The sequence below is a fragment of the Phyllostomus hastatus genome, unplaced genomic scaffold, assembly GCF_019186645.2.
Source record: "Phyllostomus hastatus isolate PE091 unplaced genomic scaffold, TTU_PhHast_1.1 phas_scaffold_78, whole genome shotgun sequence".
Classification (NCBI taxonomy): domain Eukaryota; kingdom Metazoa; phylum Chordata; class Mammalia; order Chiroptera; family Phyllostomidae; genus Phyllostomus; species Phyllostomus hastatus.
Window position 1 is genome coordinate 17819649 of NW_025334041.1, and position 21617 is coordinate 17841265.

Consider the following 21617-nt stretch of genomic DNA (forward strand, 5'->3'; position numbering starts at 1 on the left):
TTGCTTAGTCTTTTTTTGTTTTAGGTTCAGTTGTTCATAGTTGTGAGTTTGTTGTCATTTTACTATTCATGGTTTTAATCTTCTTTTTCTTAGATAAGTCCCTTTAACGTTTCATATAATAAGGGCTTGGTGATGATGAACTCCTCTAAAAAGACCCTTTAATACTTCTTGAATACTGGTTTGATGGTGATGAACTCCTCTAGCTTTTTCTCATCTGGGTAGCTCTTTATCTGTCTTTCCATTCTAAATAATAACTTAATTAGTTAAATATGGGCTGAATTTTTCAACTGGGGAAATTAAAACTTCAAAATGGCCTCATAGTTTTAATGGCACCAAAATGAAACTCTCTATGAATGCATTCTGTCTGATGAGGATGTTATGGTCTATCAGGGCTTGGATCCTGATAAAACATGAAGGTACTGCTTATCGAGATCAGTACTTTGAAGGTAAAAATCAACTGGAAATTTTTTCATTATTGGGCAAATGAAATAAAGCAGAATTAGTTATTGAAGAACTCGATTATCTGGCATTCAATGTACAGGAAATTATAATTAACTAATTTAAAAAAGAAATAATAAATGTAAATGATTGCAACTTAGAAAACAATTTGTAAGGGAACTTTTTGGATCTCTATAAATTTCATTTCCTATCCTTCTAATTCCCAGCATTATACACTTTCAATTGAAGGCTGACATAAAAAAGGTTGATATTAGAAATGAAATGGACATTAACACCCTAAATCCTATCTACTCTCTTGATAGAACTCTGCACAAATCCTCCTGTGAAGATAATTATGTGTAACTGCATTGGATGGCCAGGTGAAAAAGGTAGAGATGAAAAACTATGATTGGCAGTCATCAAATAGTCCTGGGGATGTAAAGTGCAGCATAGGGAATATAGTCAATAATATTGTAGTGACTATGTACGGTACTAGGTGGGTACTTGGAATACCAAGGGGCCCCATTTGTAGAGTATATGACTGTCTAACCAATATGCTGTACACCTGAAACTAACACATAATAATATTGAATGCAAACTATAATAGAAAAATAAAATAAAGTGAAATAATAACTACCTGTAAGTTAGAGAACAAATATTTTTAATGTATTCTGTGTCTGTTATAATTCTGTGGAGAAAGAAAACAGGTCATACCTTTTTTAAAGCCTTAGAATCACATAATTCCAAAGCCAAATCTATTCTGTGGTAATATTTCTTTTGTGGCTATATAAGAGGGAGCTTTAATGAAACTTTCATTTCTTTTATATAGTTACATTGTCAATTTTCTTGCCTGGCTCCATGCTATTATGAGAATAATACTGAATATATGTGATGTATAGTAGGCATTCAGTGAATATTCACTATATTAAATAAGATAGTTTGGATAGCAGTACAGAATATTTTTTTTTAAAATTCCTGGTATTTAAGCCTCAATTTCCTCTTCTACTAAATTACTGCCCTCTCAGGAGTGTTTTGAGATTTAAATGTGAGCACAGGGTTTGAGCTTAATAACTATCAATATTTTTATTTTTAGAATAAATAAAAAACTAAAGTAACCAAATATTTGGAAAGGAGAAAAGTTAAAAATAGTACAGTAAAAATGTACCTTCTTAAAAGAAACAACTTCATTTAACATAGATATAAAGTATTAGTATCTAATTAAGAATAATATATGATTAACTGTTATTAAAATTTTATTTTTACTACATTACTAAATTCATTTACTTTATCACATTGTAAGCTTTTATATCTTATTCTTTTGGAAAAATTACTTTGGGAGAAAAAGCAAAACTATATGTGGGACTATATCCGATTTTAATGTACCGTGTATGCTTTCAATGTAAAGTTAATAGTGTCTTTTGAAGATACACTGAGAACTTGAAAGTTGACTTGATCTAAGGGAAACACAACCTCTGTTTCATTTTATTATACCTCCAGTCTTTTAAAGATTAAAAAAGAGGAATCCATGCACCTCTTTCCCAGAATCTTATTTCTCTATTCCTATGATATTTGAAAGAATAGCTGTAAGTTTTCCAAAGTTCTTATTAGGATATGTGGGCACTGATCCATTATTGGTACCCTGGGATGACCATAAAAATTGATACTGCTATTACAAAGCTAAGGAGTAATTACAATATATGGAAGACTCTGAGTAACTCAAAGTACTAAGTAGTGAAGAAAATTCCTAACAATTCTATTTTTAAACTGCAAACTACCTTTTATTTTTTTAAAAGATCTTATTAATTTTTTAGACAGAGGAGAAGGGAGGGAGAAAGAGAGGGTGAGAAAGACCAACGTGCGAGCGATCAGTTGCCTGTCCCACACCTCCCACTTGGGACCTGGACTGCAACCCAGGCATGTGCCCCAATTAGGAATCAAACCAGCAACGTTTTGGTCTACAGGCCAGCACTCAACCCAATGAGCCATACCATTCAGGGCTGCAAAGTAATTTTAAAAAATAACAATAACACATTCATTCTCATTTTTTATTCATACTCCACTTTTTCAATTGCTCTTTTTACCACAAAAACTTAAGAGAAACAAAGAACCATGAAGTAACATTTGCCAGTTGACAAGTCTGATTAAACTAGTGGTGTTTACCATTAAAACTGACTTTACCTACCCACTCCATCTCAAGTTTACTTTTTGTTAGACAAAATATTACTTTTTTTCCCCCGGAAGAAACACAAACCATTGTCCACTGGAAATGGTTATATTTTGGAATGCTAACATTGTAGGGGGTTGTAAAATACAAAAATAAGTATTGATCTTGGAATAGATTTCAAGAATTTTTGGAATATGTATTCCACAGACATCTTAGGGTTCTTGGCTACATTAAAGAAAGATGTTGAAATGGAAAAAAAGAAGAACTGTTTTGTAACTTGTACTTACTATACAAACCTAGCTACAGTTACCAGATCCACTTAAAATGATAATTTAATAAAATCATAATATTAGCGAATACTGAGCATTTAGTCTATATGGAAGGTTAGTCATACTTTTTATAGTTTAAGCATACCTTTAGCATACCATCTTTGACATATCATGTATGCCATTTGGAGAGAAAACAGACTTTAGAGCTACACATGGATAAGGACTTAATTTTCTCTTACTATCCGCAACAATAAGTAAATGAGTTGACCTTTTCCATACTCCATGCTCTCATCTGTAGGTGGGAGTGACATGGGGTTCCTGTAGTGAATAACCTAATTTTGGTAACAGGAACATGGTTGATGCTTTGTCAGTGTTAGCTCTTCTTCTTTTTTAAATCCTCGTCTCAGGATATTTTTAACTGATTTTTAGTGAGGGAAGAAGGGGGAAAGAGAGAGAGATAAATGTCTGTTGGTTGCCTCTCATACTTACCCCGAACAGAGACTGAACCTGCAACCCAGGCAGATTCTGTGACAGGGAATAGAACCTGCAACCTCCTGGTATACAGGACAATGCTCCAACCAACAGAGCCACCCCACCAGGGCCTCTATTATTATTCTTCATACTGACCAAAAAATTACATTCATATAGTAACTCTGTTTTCACTTACTTTTTTTTGTGACTTCTCACATCATGAAAATGGGGATTTACTTGCAAGTCACCCTTCCGTATTTTGAAAGTGGAATAGTATATGTCACAGTGACTTATCATTAGTAGTATTTTATTTATTCAATGAATAGGTGTCAGATATCTCGTATTCAGAGTCTAATGGTAGACGCCAAGGGTAGAAAACTAAGAACACTTTTATTTCAAATAGCTTTTATTCACACTAGGACTAGAAGAAAATGTAATTCAGTAGAAAACACAAGACAGAAGGGAATCTTTCATCCGCTTTGAAGGAGAGGCATGTTAACAACATCAGCGACAATTTGGAACACACCATTGAATTTTCCATTTAATGTTTTCAAATACAGAAAAGGAATCAGAAAGAAGGTGAACATTGCATGAAAATGTTTAATCATGGTACTGTTATTAAGTATTAATCCTTTATTGGATAATTATTTTTCACATCTGGGAAAACACCACTGGCAGCACAATTTTCAGAAAAGAGGTTTGGCAACATGTATTTTTCTCAGCAGCACTGGATGACAGATTTTGGTGAAGGCGAGCCAAAAAATTAAGGGCAAAACCACTGGTGCACAGAAGACAACACACTGATCTTATTACAGAAACAGATATAAGACCACGATAGAAAAGACATTTAAATTGTACCCTAAGCCAGGAACTCCAGATTATTGGCATATACATCAAGCCTGGCTTAGAGAGTTTAATCACAAGAGTAATAAATATTGGATTCCTGCCTGCCCTGCCCATCTTACTTAAAAATATCAAGGTATTTGCTTTCAAATGACACAAACTGCCTACACTATAATCTACTAAACAGTCACTCATTTTTAACAGCATGCTCGTTCTGTCCAGCAACCACCAAAAGGGCAACTTCATGTAACTCAGCTATTGTGAAGACAGACACTGACATTGCTTATCCACAAAGAGTGTGAACATCTTACAATTTTGGAGGAGCATATGGAGATTTTTTTATCTAAAAACAATGTTTGCATACTCAAGGAAATTGCCATTCCTCCTCAGATTTTAGAATTCTGAATTCCTACGTTTTTTTTAAATTACTCCATTTCTATTCAATTTTAAGTTAATAAAAGCAATAGCCAGAAACTGCTGCAAGACCTCTGTCAATTGTCAAAAAATGCCAACTCCAAAAAAGGACCCCACAGTGAAGCCTAAAGGATGTGACCACAAGGTCTCACAAAACATCGTTGGACCCTCCTTATTTTATTTGATGTTGCAACATTTGCCTCCAGTGTATGCCTAAGGCCCAAACAGAAACATAAAAGGACTCAATTTCCTTTGACCAGCCTGGAAATATCTTGCTTCCAAATTACATTAATTTAACATTTCTCTTTTGCTATTTTTTCTTCAGTTTCAAGTGTATGCTTGTGGGTTTGATTCCTAAAGACATTATCCAAAGGGCAAGAATATGAAATATACAACCCTTTATGTGACAACTAGCACAACACAATGGGCAGTGACAAGAACAGTAGGAAATCTACTGGAGACAAGAAGAGAAATTCTGCATTCATCAGACAGGGTGCCGGGTCCAACACTGTACACCAGAACACAACAACTTGATCTACCTCTTAAGATAAGAATAGTAAAAAAAGCCAAGTCGTTCTTAAAAAGAAAGAGATAATAAGGAAGATAAAAAGTAGCTACGGTACTAGAGTGTTTATATAAAATTACAGAAAACATACTTAGTGATGTCTCAGAAAATAAATAGCCAAGGTTGTTTCCACTCAGGAAACATAAAGTAGAGATTTAGAAAATTATTCTGATAAATTAGATGTGGCAATTTGGTATTGGCAGTTGAACAGGGGAAGGGAGAAGAGTGGGAAGGAAATTACTGGTTAGTAATTGGCACTGTAAGGTTAATTCACCATATTATTTGCTAAATGTTTCAGGTTGAGAATTAAGACAGTTTGAGAAATTGTTACAACCCTATTTACTCTGTCATAGAGATCAAGTCCAGACAGCAGAACATCAGTAGTCAAAGGTTCCATTGTCTGACCCAGCTTTGTCCAGGGTATTAATAGCAGACTCAATTGTTACATAAACCATGGTATAACACTAGCCAGGTATATATCACAGAAAAAAAATCTGGACTGCAGTTGGTTTGAAGAAACCAAGCTCTAGAAGCTCTGAGTATACCATGTTCATCTAAAAAATTTATACTCTGGCCACAGGATAATCACGCTGCACTCCACGAAACATTTGATGGATTGCATGGAAGCTGTTAGGAGGCAAGGGTTGGTATGATTTCCAACGTAAATATGACCAGGAAAAGAAGCCCCACACAGGCGTTTCCGTATTTTAGTGATGGTGTGATGAAGGTGATGTAATACTCTTGATACTTCATTGAAAAGGCAGTAAATAGTACAAAACACTGCTGGAGCCTGAAAGTGTAATTGTGTCCTTCAAGAACGCAAGAAATATTTGATGATGGTCACGACCATGTTGATGATCAGTTTTGAAGACCACAATAAAATGCCTTCATTTCTTAGCAGAGATCATCTGGTTTTCATTTCTTTTGGAGCTGAAAAGACCCTCTTTGTGGAAGAGCCGGACAGGTATGTTGTTTCCTACTTTTTTTCTTCTTCTTACTTTCTCAGCACGTCAAGTGATTTCATTTCTGAAGCAGGAAAGGAATGTTAAGAAAGATGCTGCCAGAAACGACAATGTCAAACTCTGACAGAGTGATTGTTTCAAGCTCAGAATGAATCACTTTTAAGACAGAAACCTTTGGCTTGTTTGTTTCGTGACTATTAGACATTTAATAGTTTCAGAGAGTTTCAATAGTTTCAAAGTAAAGACAAAGTAATGAGACAAACTGAGAGTAAACTTTCAAAAGATAAACAGGAGGAGATATTGAAATAAACTATCCTACACATAAATGCTGGGATAAAAAAATAAGTGTAAAGTACTGAGTGGAGAGAAATATCTTGCAGGAGACTTTCCACACGGTCGTTCCATGTTACTCCCATGGGGAGCCTGTAATGAACCCCAGCATATCTACACAGCTTTATGAATGACCTCAAGAAACAGAACAGCAGTGAGCTCTTCACCTAGTCTAGCTCCACAGTTTCTGAAATCTCGTGTGAGGTGTCCTGTCCTCAAACCCGCCATGTTGTCATGGAGAGGAGAAGGCAAGACATCAGTTCCTAGGATAGGTAATGGAAATGCAATTGGCAATGGTTTTTCATAAGGATCTCTGTTTGTTCCAAAAGATGACTTCTATCTCCACTATTGGTGGTGTAAATTTGTTAAAATATTTAAAAATATTTTATCTCAAAATATTCTTCTCACTTACAAAGCATGATTAAATACCCTCTATTACCATTTGAAGTCACTTACTTATCTAATAAAACTGTTTTTCAACTTAATATACAAACCTAGGTTGTACTATATAATTGAGAAAATTAACTTTCTTTTGTACTTATAATCAAGTCTTGTTAAATTGAACTCCTAGCATTGTTTACTAGTAGATTTCTCAAAAATACATTATTCCCCATGTGTGAGTTACTATGAGATTGTGAGAAAGTCTATGTGATTATCTTTCAAAGTATGCATCAGAAAGATATACCATTCATAAAGCTTAGGGCAAATTCTTCTAATAACCTCATACTGGGAACCGTGAGCAATAAAAGTTAAATGGGTAAGTCAAGAAAACTATAACTGAAAGTATAGTTTCAAAAAGCACTGACTATTTTTAAGACATGTTGCTATTCTCCAACAGCATCTGTTCTGTCCCTAAAGGCTACACCCCACCTTGTTAGGGTGTAATCAGAAAGCACTGCCTTCTGTTCCTACGACTGCATTCTGCTGTGATTAATCCTCTTCACAGTTTTTCTGCCTCTCTGTGTATGTTAGAGACTCTCAGTGCAACCAGTTGGGTACAGTGTCACATGGCAAGGTGCGGAATTAACTTGTTAATATGTTGTGTTTTAGATCTAAATAACCATGGAGATGTCCTAGGGATTTGGCTCTATCAGACCCACGGCTGTGCATAAGGATGCAGCAAAATTATTGTAGGAAATATCAGTAAGTTAGTATGTTTGCATGCTACTGTTTCATTTTTTTTACACAGCATCTAAAAATATCTGGGAGGATTGAAAGCAGTAAAAGAGATTTATAATTATCAATTTTTTTTAAATAGTCACAATTATGTTTCTGATTAAAAATGATATAACTTTCTGTTGTAAAGAGGGGAGCCTTTTAAAAATCCCTTTGGCTCCATTATTTGGTTTTCTTTAAGTAAATTTCAAGGAATTACATAAAAATAACAAGAGCTAACAAATATGATTGGCATGAATTTCTCTGAAAATATGACATTTTTTTTACAAAAAATTCATTACTAGTGTGAATCAAGAATGACCTTACTCTTTTATTCAATGAAAGTAATTTTTACCTAATACTGAGTTACATTCCATTTCAGATTTCCTATTTCAAAGGGCGTCTCAAATTTCTAAGATGTTAAACCACGTATTGAGCCATTTTTGTATATGTAATAAAAGTCTTTAAAATTAAAATGGTAATCCTAAAAAAACCATATGAATGAAAAATATGGTCTGACTGTATAACAAAAGGGAGTTATATAATTCTCCTTGAGTGAAATCTTTCATCTTTGATTTACAGGTTAGAGTCCTCTTTAACTGAAACCATATTGCTCCATATCCTTCTTATCATGGCCTTCCTTAAAGCCTTGTTTTAATTAAGGTTTCTTTCAGATTTCTGAATAAAAGCATGACAATCTTCACTTATGGCTTTAATATATCCTTTGAGTTAGGAAAATATATAAAAAGAAACATCAACTCTTTCAAAAGCATTGTCAGATATTAAATACTGCGAGGTATTCTTATAGCAATGCATTTATGTGTTCGAGTTATACACTGAAGTAGAATTCTGGATGGTAGGGAGGTAACCTACTTATATTTAGTAAGTTACTTTTAATCTCACAAATAAATGTCCGTCATGTTTAGTCTTTGACACTAAGGCCACATGTGCAAAGGTTAAGTCTGTGGTTGATTTTTTTTTTTCACATAAAGGTACAACTTCAAGGTTAACTCAATTCAAGGTAAGTTCAAAAAGGCAATGCCTTCATTAACACATTTCAAAGATCTAGAAAACTCAGTAACATTGCTTAAGCCATATTCACCTCAGTGATTTCACAGCTATAAGAACACATTAGACCAAGCACTGTGTTAACCTGGAAAAGGTAAAAAAAAAAAAAAAAAAAGTCAATACTCAAAGCTCCTGAGAAATTGCGGAGATTATGGGTAATCTTCAGCTTTTCTATAGGAAGGATGGATGAAAGGTAAGAAAAAAGAAGTGATGCAGGGCAGGAAAAGAGAATTGAGAGAATAAATTCTTGAGAGATTTGGAACAGATTAAGACCACCTTTGAAACGTTTTCAAAGACGCTAGAAATCCTGCACGGAACATATGCCAGAGCTACTGCCATCAGAGCAAGGGGTGGGAGGGGGGAGAGCTCACCCCCAAATACGGCTGCAAGTCTCCCTTGTGTGTAAGAACACGGAGGGAGATGTTAGGGAAATAAGGTCTATTTAAAAAAAGGTGACATGAAATATTGCACCATTGCATACAGTGTCTGAGGTTCCTTTGGCATTCGGACTTTGAGATGTAGCATGGTTTATTCCACTGAACACGCCTCAGCCCACTTCCTCCATCTTGAACTCGTAACTAGCAAGAGTTGAGCCATGTGTTAAAACCAAGGCCAAAAGAGAAACAAAACAAAACAAAACAAAACAAAATCCCTGCGATCTGTCGGGAATTGCTATCCGTTCATAGCTGAAAGCAAATCCTGTAAACAATGTGAGACTGTTTGACAAAAAGTCATCCAATAAAAAAACTGATTAGAATGTCAGGAACAAGTATTTCCTAGGTTTTGCCCCAAATTTCAATGGCTGTGATAGCGTTTGTAATTAACAAGATCTAATGCCGTATTGGCTGTTTCTAGTTCATACTTTGGGCCTGGGAGTGAGTGGGTCACCCAGCATATTAAATGCATGCTGGAAGCAGTTTCTTCCAATCGTGGTTTACTGTAACTTTAGAATCACAGTGGTTACATTTAAGGAATCTATAATGCCCTTTCAAGTCCATCCAAAGAACAAGTGAAGCTGCTGTTCAGAATTTTGTGCCCGGTGTTTATATTCCATCGAATCTGTGCCACCCAGGCAGCAGACAAGACATGTCTGAGGGTGCTGGGGTGGGGGGGATACACAATGATGTCACACACAGGAAATATCGGGGGGTGGGGAGAGTGGGGGACTTGGCACTTCACAAGGCTGGCTCCTCTTCCATAGGCTCACCCGCGATTCTGTAAAAATAAACAGGCAATCAGAATACGGCATAAGAGTACACAATGACATTGTAGATTTTCATGCATAATCAAAGCTGATTTTTCAGCTCTTTCTAATGTTTATTTGTGTTATTCAGTTATCCATAAATAGAGTTTCTTTCCTAGGAAGTATAAACAAATGTCAAGTGGAAAAACATTTTAGATCCAAGCAATCATTGGAAATGTTCCTGTTTATATTAAAACATGTCAGAATATTTTATAACTCTGGATTCCAAAATGTACATGTTTTGTGTCTAGTACAGTCCAATAATTTATTGAAAAAATTAACTATGATATTTTCTTTTAGGAGCAATTGCAGGGATTTCCTATGGAACCAGTTTGCTCACCAGAGTGAAGGACCCAGCTAGCTTCTGGAGGGAACCCACCAGGGCTCTGGTTTTTGCTTCTGTTCTTTCATAACTGGATTGGCTGCCTGCCGGAGGCATTTCAAATCAAATTCTGAATTTGATTAGCAAATCGCTGCTACAGACCCAACACTTTTGAAAGGCACTATGGTAGTGTGTAAATAGTTTTTATTCGGCATCATCTGTGGGGTGTTCTGCTCGGGTAAAACCAAAACTAATTGCTTGAAAATTTATACTTGAGATTTAGCCTTAATTTAGTAACACTCTGAGGGTGTTTTAAGGCAAACTTTTCGAATGATTTTTTAATTTAGCCGAAAGGACAAATTGTAGTAGGAATCCACGTACAGGAGGGTGGCCGGCTTGTCGAGGGAACGGTACTGGAATTTCAGATGCAGGGAGAATTGCGTTTGGGTCTGAGTTCCGCAGTTTGCTAATTCAGCGACAGTTGAAGTTATGACTGCATTTCTGTGAAGCTGTGGTTTCAGGTTTAAGGCCACGAGAAAAAAAGATGTTTCTTACAGAATTAGTGCAGGTGAGAAAAACGAAGGAGGCAAAACTGACTTGTAAACAACAAACGCTGTGATATGTTAGTTATTTAACACTTTGGAGCTGTCCCTTCATCATCTAACACACCCATAAAATCATGTTGAACTGCATCAGATAGAGAGACAGGACCACGCCACCACAGGGAAACACCACATGCATGTGGATGGGGGTTTTCTCTGGCTTATAATGATTTTCGAAAATAAAGAGCAGAGAGAATTTAACTTGGGATAAGATACAGCACACAATTAAATTCTTATATTTTCCCTTAAATGGGCATTTCATATCCTATGATTTTTAAAACAGTATTTGTTAGTTAATATCAATAATATTATTGAGTAAGACACTTCCCTTATTGATTTAACTTAACCCCTATCACTTACTTCCTCTTCCTTTTCCAAGGCAAGCAATCTAACGCTGCTTTGTACATGATTTTGTCCATAGGGCATTCCCCAAAGCTAAGTATTACTGCTTTATGAGCACATATTTTTTATTTTATGTAAACTTGATTTGTACATACACAGGCATAATTCACCTTGCAGAATTTTCTCACTCAGCACTGCATTTCTGTTTTCCAGTCTGTAGCTGCCCCGTGTGACATGACACCTCCACTGTGTACGTTCTCCACCTTTTAACTAGTCACGCTCCCCACGTGGGGCTGGGTTTGACTCCTCCTGCCCACCCATCATTAATAAGGCAGCATCGAACTTCTTAGTCCACGTACTCCAGTGACCTCGGGTGAGAATGACTTCAGGATCCACTGCCAGGAGCAGGATTACGACGTCATACGTCTTGCATGTTCGAACTGGTAGCTTATCGCCTTTCAGTGCGGCTGTCATGGTTTACCTTCCCACAGCTGTGAGGGCTTGTTTCAAAGCCCCACATCTCCATGAAGGCTGGCATGCCTCGGTTTACTGAATTTTTCACTGACTCAAGAAATAATTACTGAGTGTATATATGCACCCTGGCTCTGCTCTAGGCATCAGAACTACAGAGGAAACATAAAAAGCATAACAGGGGGATCTGACCTAATTTTTGGATTGATGGTCAGTGAACCTTTTCCAAGAAGAGACAGAACTATTTGAGCTGGGCCCTAAAGTATAAGTGGAAAAGAATGGAGAAGCTCATACAGGGTTAGTGGGAGGATCAGGAAGACAAGAGTGGTAATCCAAACAGAGGAAAGGGTATGTGCCAAAAAGGTCTGATGCGAACAAGAATATGGCTCTTTAGAGAAAATCTGAAACCACAATGAGATACCATTGAATACTCACTAGAAAGGCTTAATTATAAAGACTGATTACACAACGTGTAGGTGAGGATATGAAGCAACTGGAACTGTCATTCATTGCTGGTAGGAATGAAAAATGGCACAGCCCTTTGGAAAGCACTTTGGAAGTTTCCTGCAAAGTAAAACATATGGCTCCCTTACAACTTGGCAGTGCTACCTCTAGGTATGTATCAGAGCAATTGAGCGTTTGTGTTCACAAAATAAAAACCTGAACAAAAATTTCAGAGAGACTACATTCCTCAAAAAATTAAAAATATAATTACCATGTGATTCAGCAATTCCACTTCTGGGTATACATCCAAAAGAACTGAAAAGAGGATCTTGAAGAGATAATTACATGCTCATTCACTGACGTATTCGGCCATAAGAAAGCTAGAAGTCTTGTCATACACTATAACACGGATGCACCTTGAGGATATCATGCTAAGTAAAGTCAGCCGAGTCACAAAAAGGCAAATGCTGCATGATTCCACTTGTATGAGGGATTGAAAGTAGTCAAATACTTAGAAACAGAAAGGAGAACGCTAGCTCTAGGAGCTAAAGACAGGGGAAAAAGAGAAGCAATTGTTCAACAGGTATCGAGTTTTCAGTTTTACAAGATGAAGTTCCAGGGACGTGTGGCACGGTGACGCACAGACAGTTCCTAGCACTCACTGTCCTATCAAAACCAGCTCAGATGGCAAACACTGTGTGCCTTTTACCACAATAAAAATATAGCGGTTTTATTCATAATGCTCCAAAAGGTAGAGGACCTGAAGAGACGTTTTTCCAAAGAAAACAGACAAATGTGCTCAACACCACTAATCATCAGGAAAACACCAATCAAAACCACAGTGAGATATCACTTCATACCTGTTAGAACGGTTATTATAAAAAAGACAAGAAATGACAAGTGTTGATAAGGATAGGGAGAAAAGGAATGCTTGTGCACTGTTGGTGGCAGTGTAAATTGGTACAATGACTACAAAAAACGGTGTGGAGGTTCCTCAAAAAATTAAAAATAGAACTACCATATGATCCAGCAGTTCTACTTCTGGGTATGCACCTGCGGAACATACAAACTCCAATTCAAAAAGATGTCTGCACCCCCAAATTCATTGCAGCATTATTTACAATATACTAAGACATGGAAGTAACCAAAGTGGTCATCAGTAGATAAATGGATAAAGAATAAATGGATATCCTAGCCCTGGCTGGCGTAGCTCAGTGGATTGAATGCGGGCTGCGAACCAAAGTGTTGCAGGTTCGATTCCCAGTCATGGTACATGCCTGGGTTGCAGGCCATGACCCCCAGCAGCCACACATTGATGTTTCTCTCTCTCTCTCTCTCTCTCTCTCTCTCTCTCTCCCTCCCTCCTTTCCCTTTCTAAATATAAATAAATAAAATCTTTAAAAAAGAATAAATGGATATCCTTTATGTCGTGTTCCTTTTCTCCTTATCCTTTCCAACACTTGTCTATATATATATAATGTATATATATACACATATATATGTACATATATACACACACACACATACACACACACACACACACAAGTCAGCCCTAAAAAAGAAGGAAATGTTGCCATATGCAAAAACATGGATGGGCCTTGAGGACATTATGCTAAGTAAGGTAAGTCACACAAAGAAAGACAAACACTGTATATACCTCACTTATATGTGGAAGCTGAAAGCTCCCTAAACTTATAGATACAGTGAACAGATTGGTGGTTGCCAGAGGTGGGGCCACATGGGTGAAGAGGGTCAACAGGTACAAAGTTCCAGTTACGAAAGAAGTCATGGAGATCTGATGTACAGCACGGCGACTGTAGTCAGTAATAACATGTTGTACACTTGAAAGTTGCTATGAGGGTAAATCTTAAAAGTTTTGATCAAAAGGAAAAAACTGTATCTATGTGTGGTGATGAATGTTAACTAGACAACTAGACTTATTGTGGTGTTTGTTTTATAATATACACAAATATTGAATACTGAAAGTAATATAATGTTACATGTCAATTTATATCTCAATGAAAAGAATCAGAAAAAAAAGAATAGCCCCAAAATGGAAATGAGTGAAACACCCATCCACAGGTGCATGATAAAGGAATTAAGGTTTGTTTATACATTAGAATAATGCACAATAATAAAAATGAACAAACAGCTGATTGGGTGGATCTCGAAAACATTAGATTTATTGAAATAAAAGCCAGATAAAAAAATAATATGTATTATATTTTCCCCTTTTGATTAAATTCAGGAACTACTAAAACTAATCTACAGTGTTAAAACTAAAAAAAAAAAAAGGTTACTTCTGGAGGGAGTGCCGTCAACTAATAAGATGCACAAGCAACTTTACGGGTGACAAAAATGTTCCTGATCCTATTCTGAGTGGTGTGTGTGTGAGTTGGAACAGATAAAAATATTTTGATCTGTGCATATTATTATATGTAAGGCATATCTCAGTTTAAAAAAATAAAACAAGGTCACCGCTGGAGAGCAGATCACAACACAAAGAGGAACGCTGCCTGAGCTGAGGCGCACAGGGAAGCAGAGGGTCTGACCGGCCAGGCGTACGGGCCCTGTTAAGAATGAGGGTCTTTATGCTACTGCAATGGAAGGGCGTTGAAGGGTTTCAAGCAGAGATATGGCAAGATTTGCTCCCTAGGTTTTTTTTTTTTTGTATCATTTTGAGGAGCTCTCTGATTGCTGTGTAGAAAACAGACTAGAAAGGAGGCAAAGTGGATGTGGGAATTAATACAGAAACTACTGTGAGTTTGGAGGAAAGATGAAGGTACTTTGGACTCAGTGTTGGCAACAGAAGTTTAAAAAAAAGAGAGAGATGGTTTGCTCAAGCTTTTGTCTCTCTCTTGGATGCCTTCCTTCTTATTTATTATGTAAAATCACTTCTGGCCCAGTTGTCCCAGTCCTGTGATTTGCTCCCCAGTTCTTGGCCTATGTTAGGTCTTTCAATCTGCAGCACAATCTATGAAGCGACTTTTCACTCACTATAGTTGGTTGTTATTGCTGATTCTGGGCTAGGAAGGATAATAGCCTCCAAATATCTACGTCCTAATTCCTGGAAGCTATGAATACGTTGCCTTACAAGGCAAAACCAGCTCTGTAAATGTGATTAAGGTTAAGGTCCTTGAGATAGAGAATTATCCTACATTATCCCGGTGGGTCTAATACCATCATATGAGTCTTTAAAAGCGAGAATCTTTCCTAGCTTTTTTTCTTCAGTGTGAGAGAGATGTGGTGACTGAAGGAGGATCAGAGAGATAGAAATCGTTGGCTTTGAAGAAAGCGGAAGGCGCTCCTGAGCCAAGGAATGCAAGCAGCCTCTGGACACTAGAAAAGGCAAGGAAACCGAGTCTCCCCTGCGGCTTCCAGAAAGGAACCGGCCCGTCCAACCTTTTGATTTTAGCCCAAGAGACCTGTGTCAGCTTTCTGACCTTTTTGTCATCTTAAGCCACTAAGTTTGCAGTGATTTTTTAAGATAGCAATTGAGAACTAATATAATCCCCAAGTATGTGAGTGTTTTGAGGGCTGCAAGGAAGCTTTGTGACCCTGGCTCCCAATGTTTGTCCCACAGACAGAATATTGTCAGGAAGTGTCTAAAGAACGCACAAACCAGACATTCTCCCTTCTCTTTCCGCAAGGGAGAGGGCAATCCTGCAATGTGCCAGCATTGCCCCTGTGCTTTCCTCTCCCCAGAAAGATATGCCTCTTTCCATTCGCACACTTTACCTCCCGCTCCTTCCTTTGTTACACTGCCTCAGTTAATCCATGTTTATGATACGAGTGCTCTAGATTCTGATTAGTCGGTATAATTGAGAATGAACATTGTCAATTAGGACTGTGAAAGAAAATAAATGTAAAATACACATTTTAAAAACTCATAAAAATACGAAAACACCAGTTCCTTTGAAAAACATAAATAGAGATAAGAAGAGCTCAGGTATTACAAAATGTTAGGTTACCATTTTTACAATATTTTGACTCTGTCTTTGGATTCTTCATTCCGTAAGTGTTTGTTTATTATCTACAATGTATTTGGCATTATGAAAATCCTTAAGTCAACTAACCAGCTAACTGAATCAATGTATTGCCTAGTGATTATTTGTCAAACCCTTGTTTTTAATGACTATGCTATTGACTTAACCTATGAACAGATAAACATATAGATGCCCAGGCACAGCCTCTGTATTCTAATATTACAGATTACTGGGTGATGAACAATGCATTAAAGGAAGGAGAAAAATAGAGCAAATTGAGGAATAAGAAACATGACAGAAAACAATAATAAAACTCAACCTTTACTGAGTGCTCACTATGCGTCGGGGGTTCTGTTAAGGTCTTAAGGTGTATTTGTGTCATTTCATCCCAAAACCCTGTGAAATTGGCCCTTCATTTTAAAGACAAAGAAAAACAAGCCCAGAGAAATAAGTAACCTTGCCCCTGACCACGGAATTATTACATTGGGGATTATTATTATTATCTAGAGCAGCTGATTGCAGAGTCACACTCCACGCTTCCTCTGTAACTGTGAGCAGGTCATTATAAAAGAGCGCAGACTAAGATGAGACGATGGGAAACTCACGTTAGAATGCATTTCATTTCCGTTATGGTTCACCTTAACTGTATTTCTATTTCCAAATTAAACACTTCTCAATAAAGAATTCAGAATGGAACTCTGAAATACGTAACTGGGCACTGGATTTAACCCCTGCATACGAAGTCCGACTTCACGGGGGCCGCAAGGCTACACGTTTGGCACTGAAAACACAGAGACAGAAGATCCCAGGAAGAGGAGGAAGAAGATGATATGGGACAGGCTGTCGTTCTCTTTACCGAAACTCAGTCCTCCTCTCAACTAAGGATTTGCTGACACTGGATGAAAATTAAGACTAAAAGTTGTATTGGTACATTTGGCTAGTTAGACAGACAAGGGTTTAAAATAATGGGATCAGAGACAAAAAGTCAGAAACCTCCACAATCTGTGCAATACTTTAGCTTCCAGAAGCCTTTCACTCCTAAAGGATGAAAATCAAAGTTGATTTTCTAAGTATATTAGACATGAATTTGTATTGTTAAAATGATTTTATTTAATTTTCAGAAAGAGAGGAAGGGAGGAAGAAAGAAAGGGAGAGAAACTTCGATGTGTGAGAGAAACCAGTTGGTGGCCTCTCGCACGCCCCCACCTGGAGACCTGGCCCGCAACCCAGGCATGTGCCCTGACTGGGAATCAAACTGGTGACCTTTCGGTCTGCAGGCTGGTGCTCAATCTGCTGAGCTACACCAGCCAGGGCAGAATGTATATTCTTAACAGTGGTCTATAGTTCTATACAAATCTTCAGATATGGGAAAACAGGGTTATCAATGTCCTTGGCAGTACAGATAGGCCATTCAAAGCTAAAGCAGATGATATTTGGGATTTTCCAGGATATTGTTATACTTTTTTTCATACTCATGAATAAAATAATTACTCAAAAAACAAAATGGCCAGACTCAGAATCACATATTTTCTCATGCTTCTGTATTACATAATGACTTGAAACCATCTCATTCATGATAAAAGTTGCCTGAATTTGAAATTGAAATGATTAAATAAACAATCAGATTGGGTTGTATTGAAAATACATATAACATGATCCCTACTATAATCAAGAGGTCAAACTCACATTCGAAAACCTCACTTTCAGTCGTGTTCCCAACAACTTAATTATAGATCATCCTGAAGTCTTAATTCACAGATAGATCTTTTTTTTTAAAGATTTTATTTACTTATTTTTAGAAAGGGAAGGGAAGGAAGAGAGAAAGAGAGAGAGAGAGAAACATCAATGTGCAGTTGCTGGGGACCATGGCCTGCAATCCAGGCATGTGCCCTGACTGGGAATCGAACCTGCGACACTTTGGTTCGCAGCCCACACTCAATCCATTGAGCTACGCCAGCTAGGGCTACACAGATAGATCTTTTTCTGGACTTTCAGCAGATCCTGAACTGGTATCCAAGAATAAACCCACACACAGTATTGATGTCCTCAAAGTAGAAACATTTGAAACATATATCTGACCAATGCAAATCACCATTTTTAAAAGGTACAGTCTCCTGGCAAACAAACCTTTAAGATCACAGTTCTCTTTTAAAAATAATACATTGTATAAAACCAAGCCTAGCTACTTAATATTCTTTGAACATATAATTTGGCCCCATTTAGCTTTTTTCATATTTTGCTTTTGTTTTTGTTTCTGCTGGTCCACCGGTCATTTTTCCAACTCAAGTCCTTTGCCACCTAAAAAGTAGGTCTTGAAAACTGTATTTCAGTCAATCATCCCCCAAATGAGTGCCCACATATCATTTTCTAATAACTTATTCTTCATGGTCCATTAATGAGTTATAAAAATGAAATGACTGTTTGCACTGTGTTGTCATCTCCACTCCCACCCCCATCCAAGAAAAATGAACAAAAAATACTTACAATGGGTCTTAGCCAGGAGCATTTTATCCCTTATTCACTAGTGGTAAGTGAGTCAGATATGAGTTGGCCAGGAAAAGAGCTGCTTTACCCAAAATCTTAGTACAAAATGAGTCATCTCACTCCAAACACCAATATATCCTCCAAAATAACTGGCAAGAATATTCTATAAAAAGAATCTTGCCTTCACCCTTTTCCATCCATTTAGCTCTCTGATTTTTCTAATCTCTCAATTTCCTGTGCACTTATAATATTGCATTCATCACAAGGGCCCCAGAACATGTCCACCTTTTTATCTCATTCTGAGAGTCCTCTTTCCTCTGTTGAGTCGGGGGGACAATTCTGAGAGCATTCCCCTGAAGAGAATAAAGGCTCTGTGGCTTTCAAGGTTTCCCTCTCTCTGATGAAATTCATGCATGGTTCAATAGAAATGCAAAAGCCAGTTCTAGAATAATTTTTCTTTCCCTCTCCTGGAAAAAAAAAAGTGAGTTCAAAGCCATAGAAAATACTTCAAGCGAAACTATTTTCCTTTCCGCAAGAAAAATCAATCAAAATTGATACAATCTGTCTCAAACAGATAAACAAATATGAATGGAGGCCACAAACTTCAGCTCTGGTCCCCTGGACGTCAAAACACTGCCCTTCCCATGCTCTCTCCGCCACGAGATGAAGTTTGAAAACCACTGTGAACCGAAGCCCGGGTCAAGTCCCTCTGGATTAGCGGGAGTCGAGCACACTGGTTACCTGGCTAAACAAGCACGCTAGAGAGCTAACTCCAGCCCAACTGCTGAGACTTTTACATTTCTTAGGGCTCATAACATGACTTATTAGTCTTAATTATTCTAAGCTCCACAATTTAATTGGCAAAATTACTTACAACTCATTTCACCCAGGTTGGGATTGAGCTTCGTTTCTCTATATTAAATGAAGTTTCAAGAATAGCTATTCTCCTTTTATATCCAACACTAACAGATGCTAGTTTCCTCCAGTTTATAGCCCTCAAATGACAGAAACTAACTGTATTTGGCCTTGGGAATAATTGCAACACCTTTGGATTATGAACTTGGTTCAGTTCTTAGCTGGGATCGGCAGGGGGTTAGTTCATATTATCAAAGACATAAAATAAGTTTTTCCTCACATTCCAGATGCCCGTATGATGATGACTTATAATACAACCCTGTACAACTCTTTTTTTCCCTTCTGGTAATCTGCTATTTAAGTGGTTACGGTAAGAAAAAATAATTGCATAAAAGTAAAATAAATCTCTTATTCAATGTATCTCCTGCTCTGACCAAAACAAGATGTTAAATCCATTAAACTCTGAATATTCAGTAAAAGCAAGAAAGCTAAAACTGTTCAAATTTGTGCATTCTTGGGAAATTTGCCAATCTATCTACTGGTAGCAGAGTCTGTGTAATTAACGGTGATGTTATGTACAGAGGGAGTCCGGTTTCATTTTCAGAAGCAAGTTTAAAGTGCAAGCTGGCAGAGCTTTAGCAAAGCCTCACCTGAGTCGTTTTTGCATTGAGGAAATGTGACTTTGAAGTCAGCCGAAGAAGGCACCAATATTAATGTATGTACATTTGTGGTGGCTTTGGTCATAGTAGACTTAAAAGAAATTCTGCATATTGCATTATCTGTAGGATGGGATGATGAACACCAAAATGCATACACCGACAAACATTTCTTAAAAGGAGAATAAGCAAACCCAATCTTAGGTTAAACTTATTTTTTTGCCCTGAGAGCTATACGCATCCATATGAAGACTAATTGAAATCAACCCGTCTTATCATCATGTGAGGTAAAATCAGACTCAAGTCCACACATTCTGTTACACACTTTCTTCTTTGAAGGCCAATCCCATCCTCAGCTCGTTGTCATACCTCAAGGCCAGACCTCTAAGGAGCCTGTCTGTATTTAGGCTGTCCAACTGGCCAGCAGTGTTTCCAGCTTCCGCTCTCCCTTTTTCCGTCTGTTACATCAGTAATTTCAAAATGACGAGAGAAAGAAAAGAACATCTGGAAAGATAGAGATGACTAGGGCAGAAGGCAAGCCCATACTCGGCTCTTTCCATGATAATCTGCACTAAATTATCCACCGAGAAGTGATTTTTCTCACATCTATCTCATCCCCTCCATTTCTCCGTGAACTGCAACCACATGCTCCAGCTCTGTGTTTCCCATGAAGAATGAAACAAATGAATGAATTCTCGACAGCCGACAGCATGTGCTGTGGCATCTGCGGCTTTGGAGAAGACAGGTGGTGGAAGTGGAGGAGACACGTGGGGGGAAGTCTGGAGCGAGGCTCACGAACATTAACGATGAGCCTGGATGTTACTGACCTGCATGGTTCGCCCACAGTGGATCCATACCTGCTGTCTTCTTGAGCGAAGGGCTGCTCCACATCCACCGTCAGGGAAGCCAGAGCAGAAACGGTCTCTGTCTCCTCTTGCAACTGAGGCCCTGCTGGAGCACAGCCCCTTGGCACAGCCGCCATCCTTACTGACTTCCAGTACTTGCCTAGGGAGAAAACCACATGCATTGTACACTATTGGAATTTTAGTTAGAGCAGTATTAATCAGAATACTCATATAGGTCCAACTCAGAGTAGCTGTTAGATTAAAATTCACCATGTTATACCCAGTTGTAATTTGGTTTCTCGACTATTATGATTGTCTTTTTTCTCAGTCTAACGAGGCCAAGTTGTGAAGTGCTCACAAACCCAACTCTGAGTCTCTCCCATGCTCGGAAGGTAACCAGTGAGGAATAATCTGGGTCCAACGAACTCACTATCAGACTGACAGCTGTCTCTGCAAATAAGTCGGCAAATGCTGGGCACCGTGCCCCTGGGAAAGCCTCAAGAGACTGGGAGGTAGAAGTCTCCTGGAGAAACTGAATGAAATAGCAATGTTAAAAATTGCTACTTGAGCTGTTAACTTTTTTTTAATGAAGCTGGAATATTAAAGAAAAGGAAAAGGCCAGAAATGCCAGCATGAATCGAGTGGCAGCTTTGCCAGAACCATCAGGTTTGTTAGTCCTGGATGTTCT

The 21617-nt window shown here is 37.7% G+C and overlaps 1 protein-coding gene across 1 annotated transcript in view; it reads right to left on the minus strand.

Moving 5' to 3' along the window:
• Positions 1–8878: 8878 nt before the first annotated feature.
• HDAC9 (histone deacetylase 9) overlaps positions 8879–21617 on the minus strand; it is an 820804-nt gene continuing 808065 nt past the window's right edge. The window contains exons 26-27 of the mRNA XM_045827591.1: positions 20912–21089; positions 8879–9894 (exon numbers count right to left, since the gene is read on the minus strand). Coding sequence (XP_045683547.1) covers positions 9855–9894; positions 20912–21089 — 218 coding nt within the window. The 3' untranslated portion in view covers positions 8879–9854. The remainder of the gene's footprint in view (positions 9895–20911; positions 21090–21617) is intronic.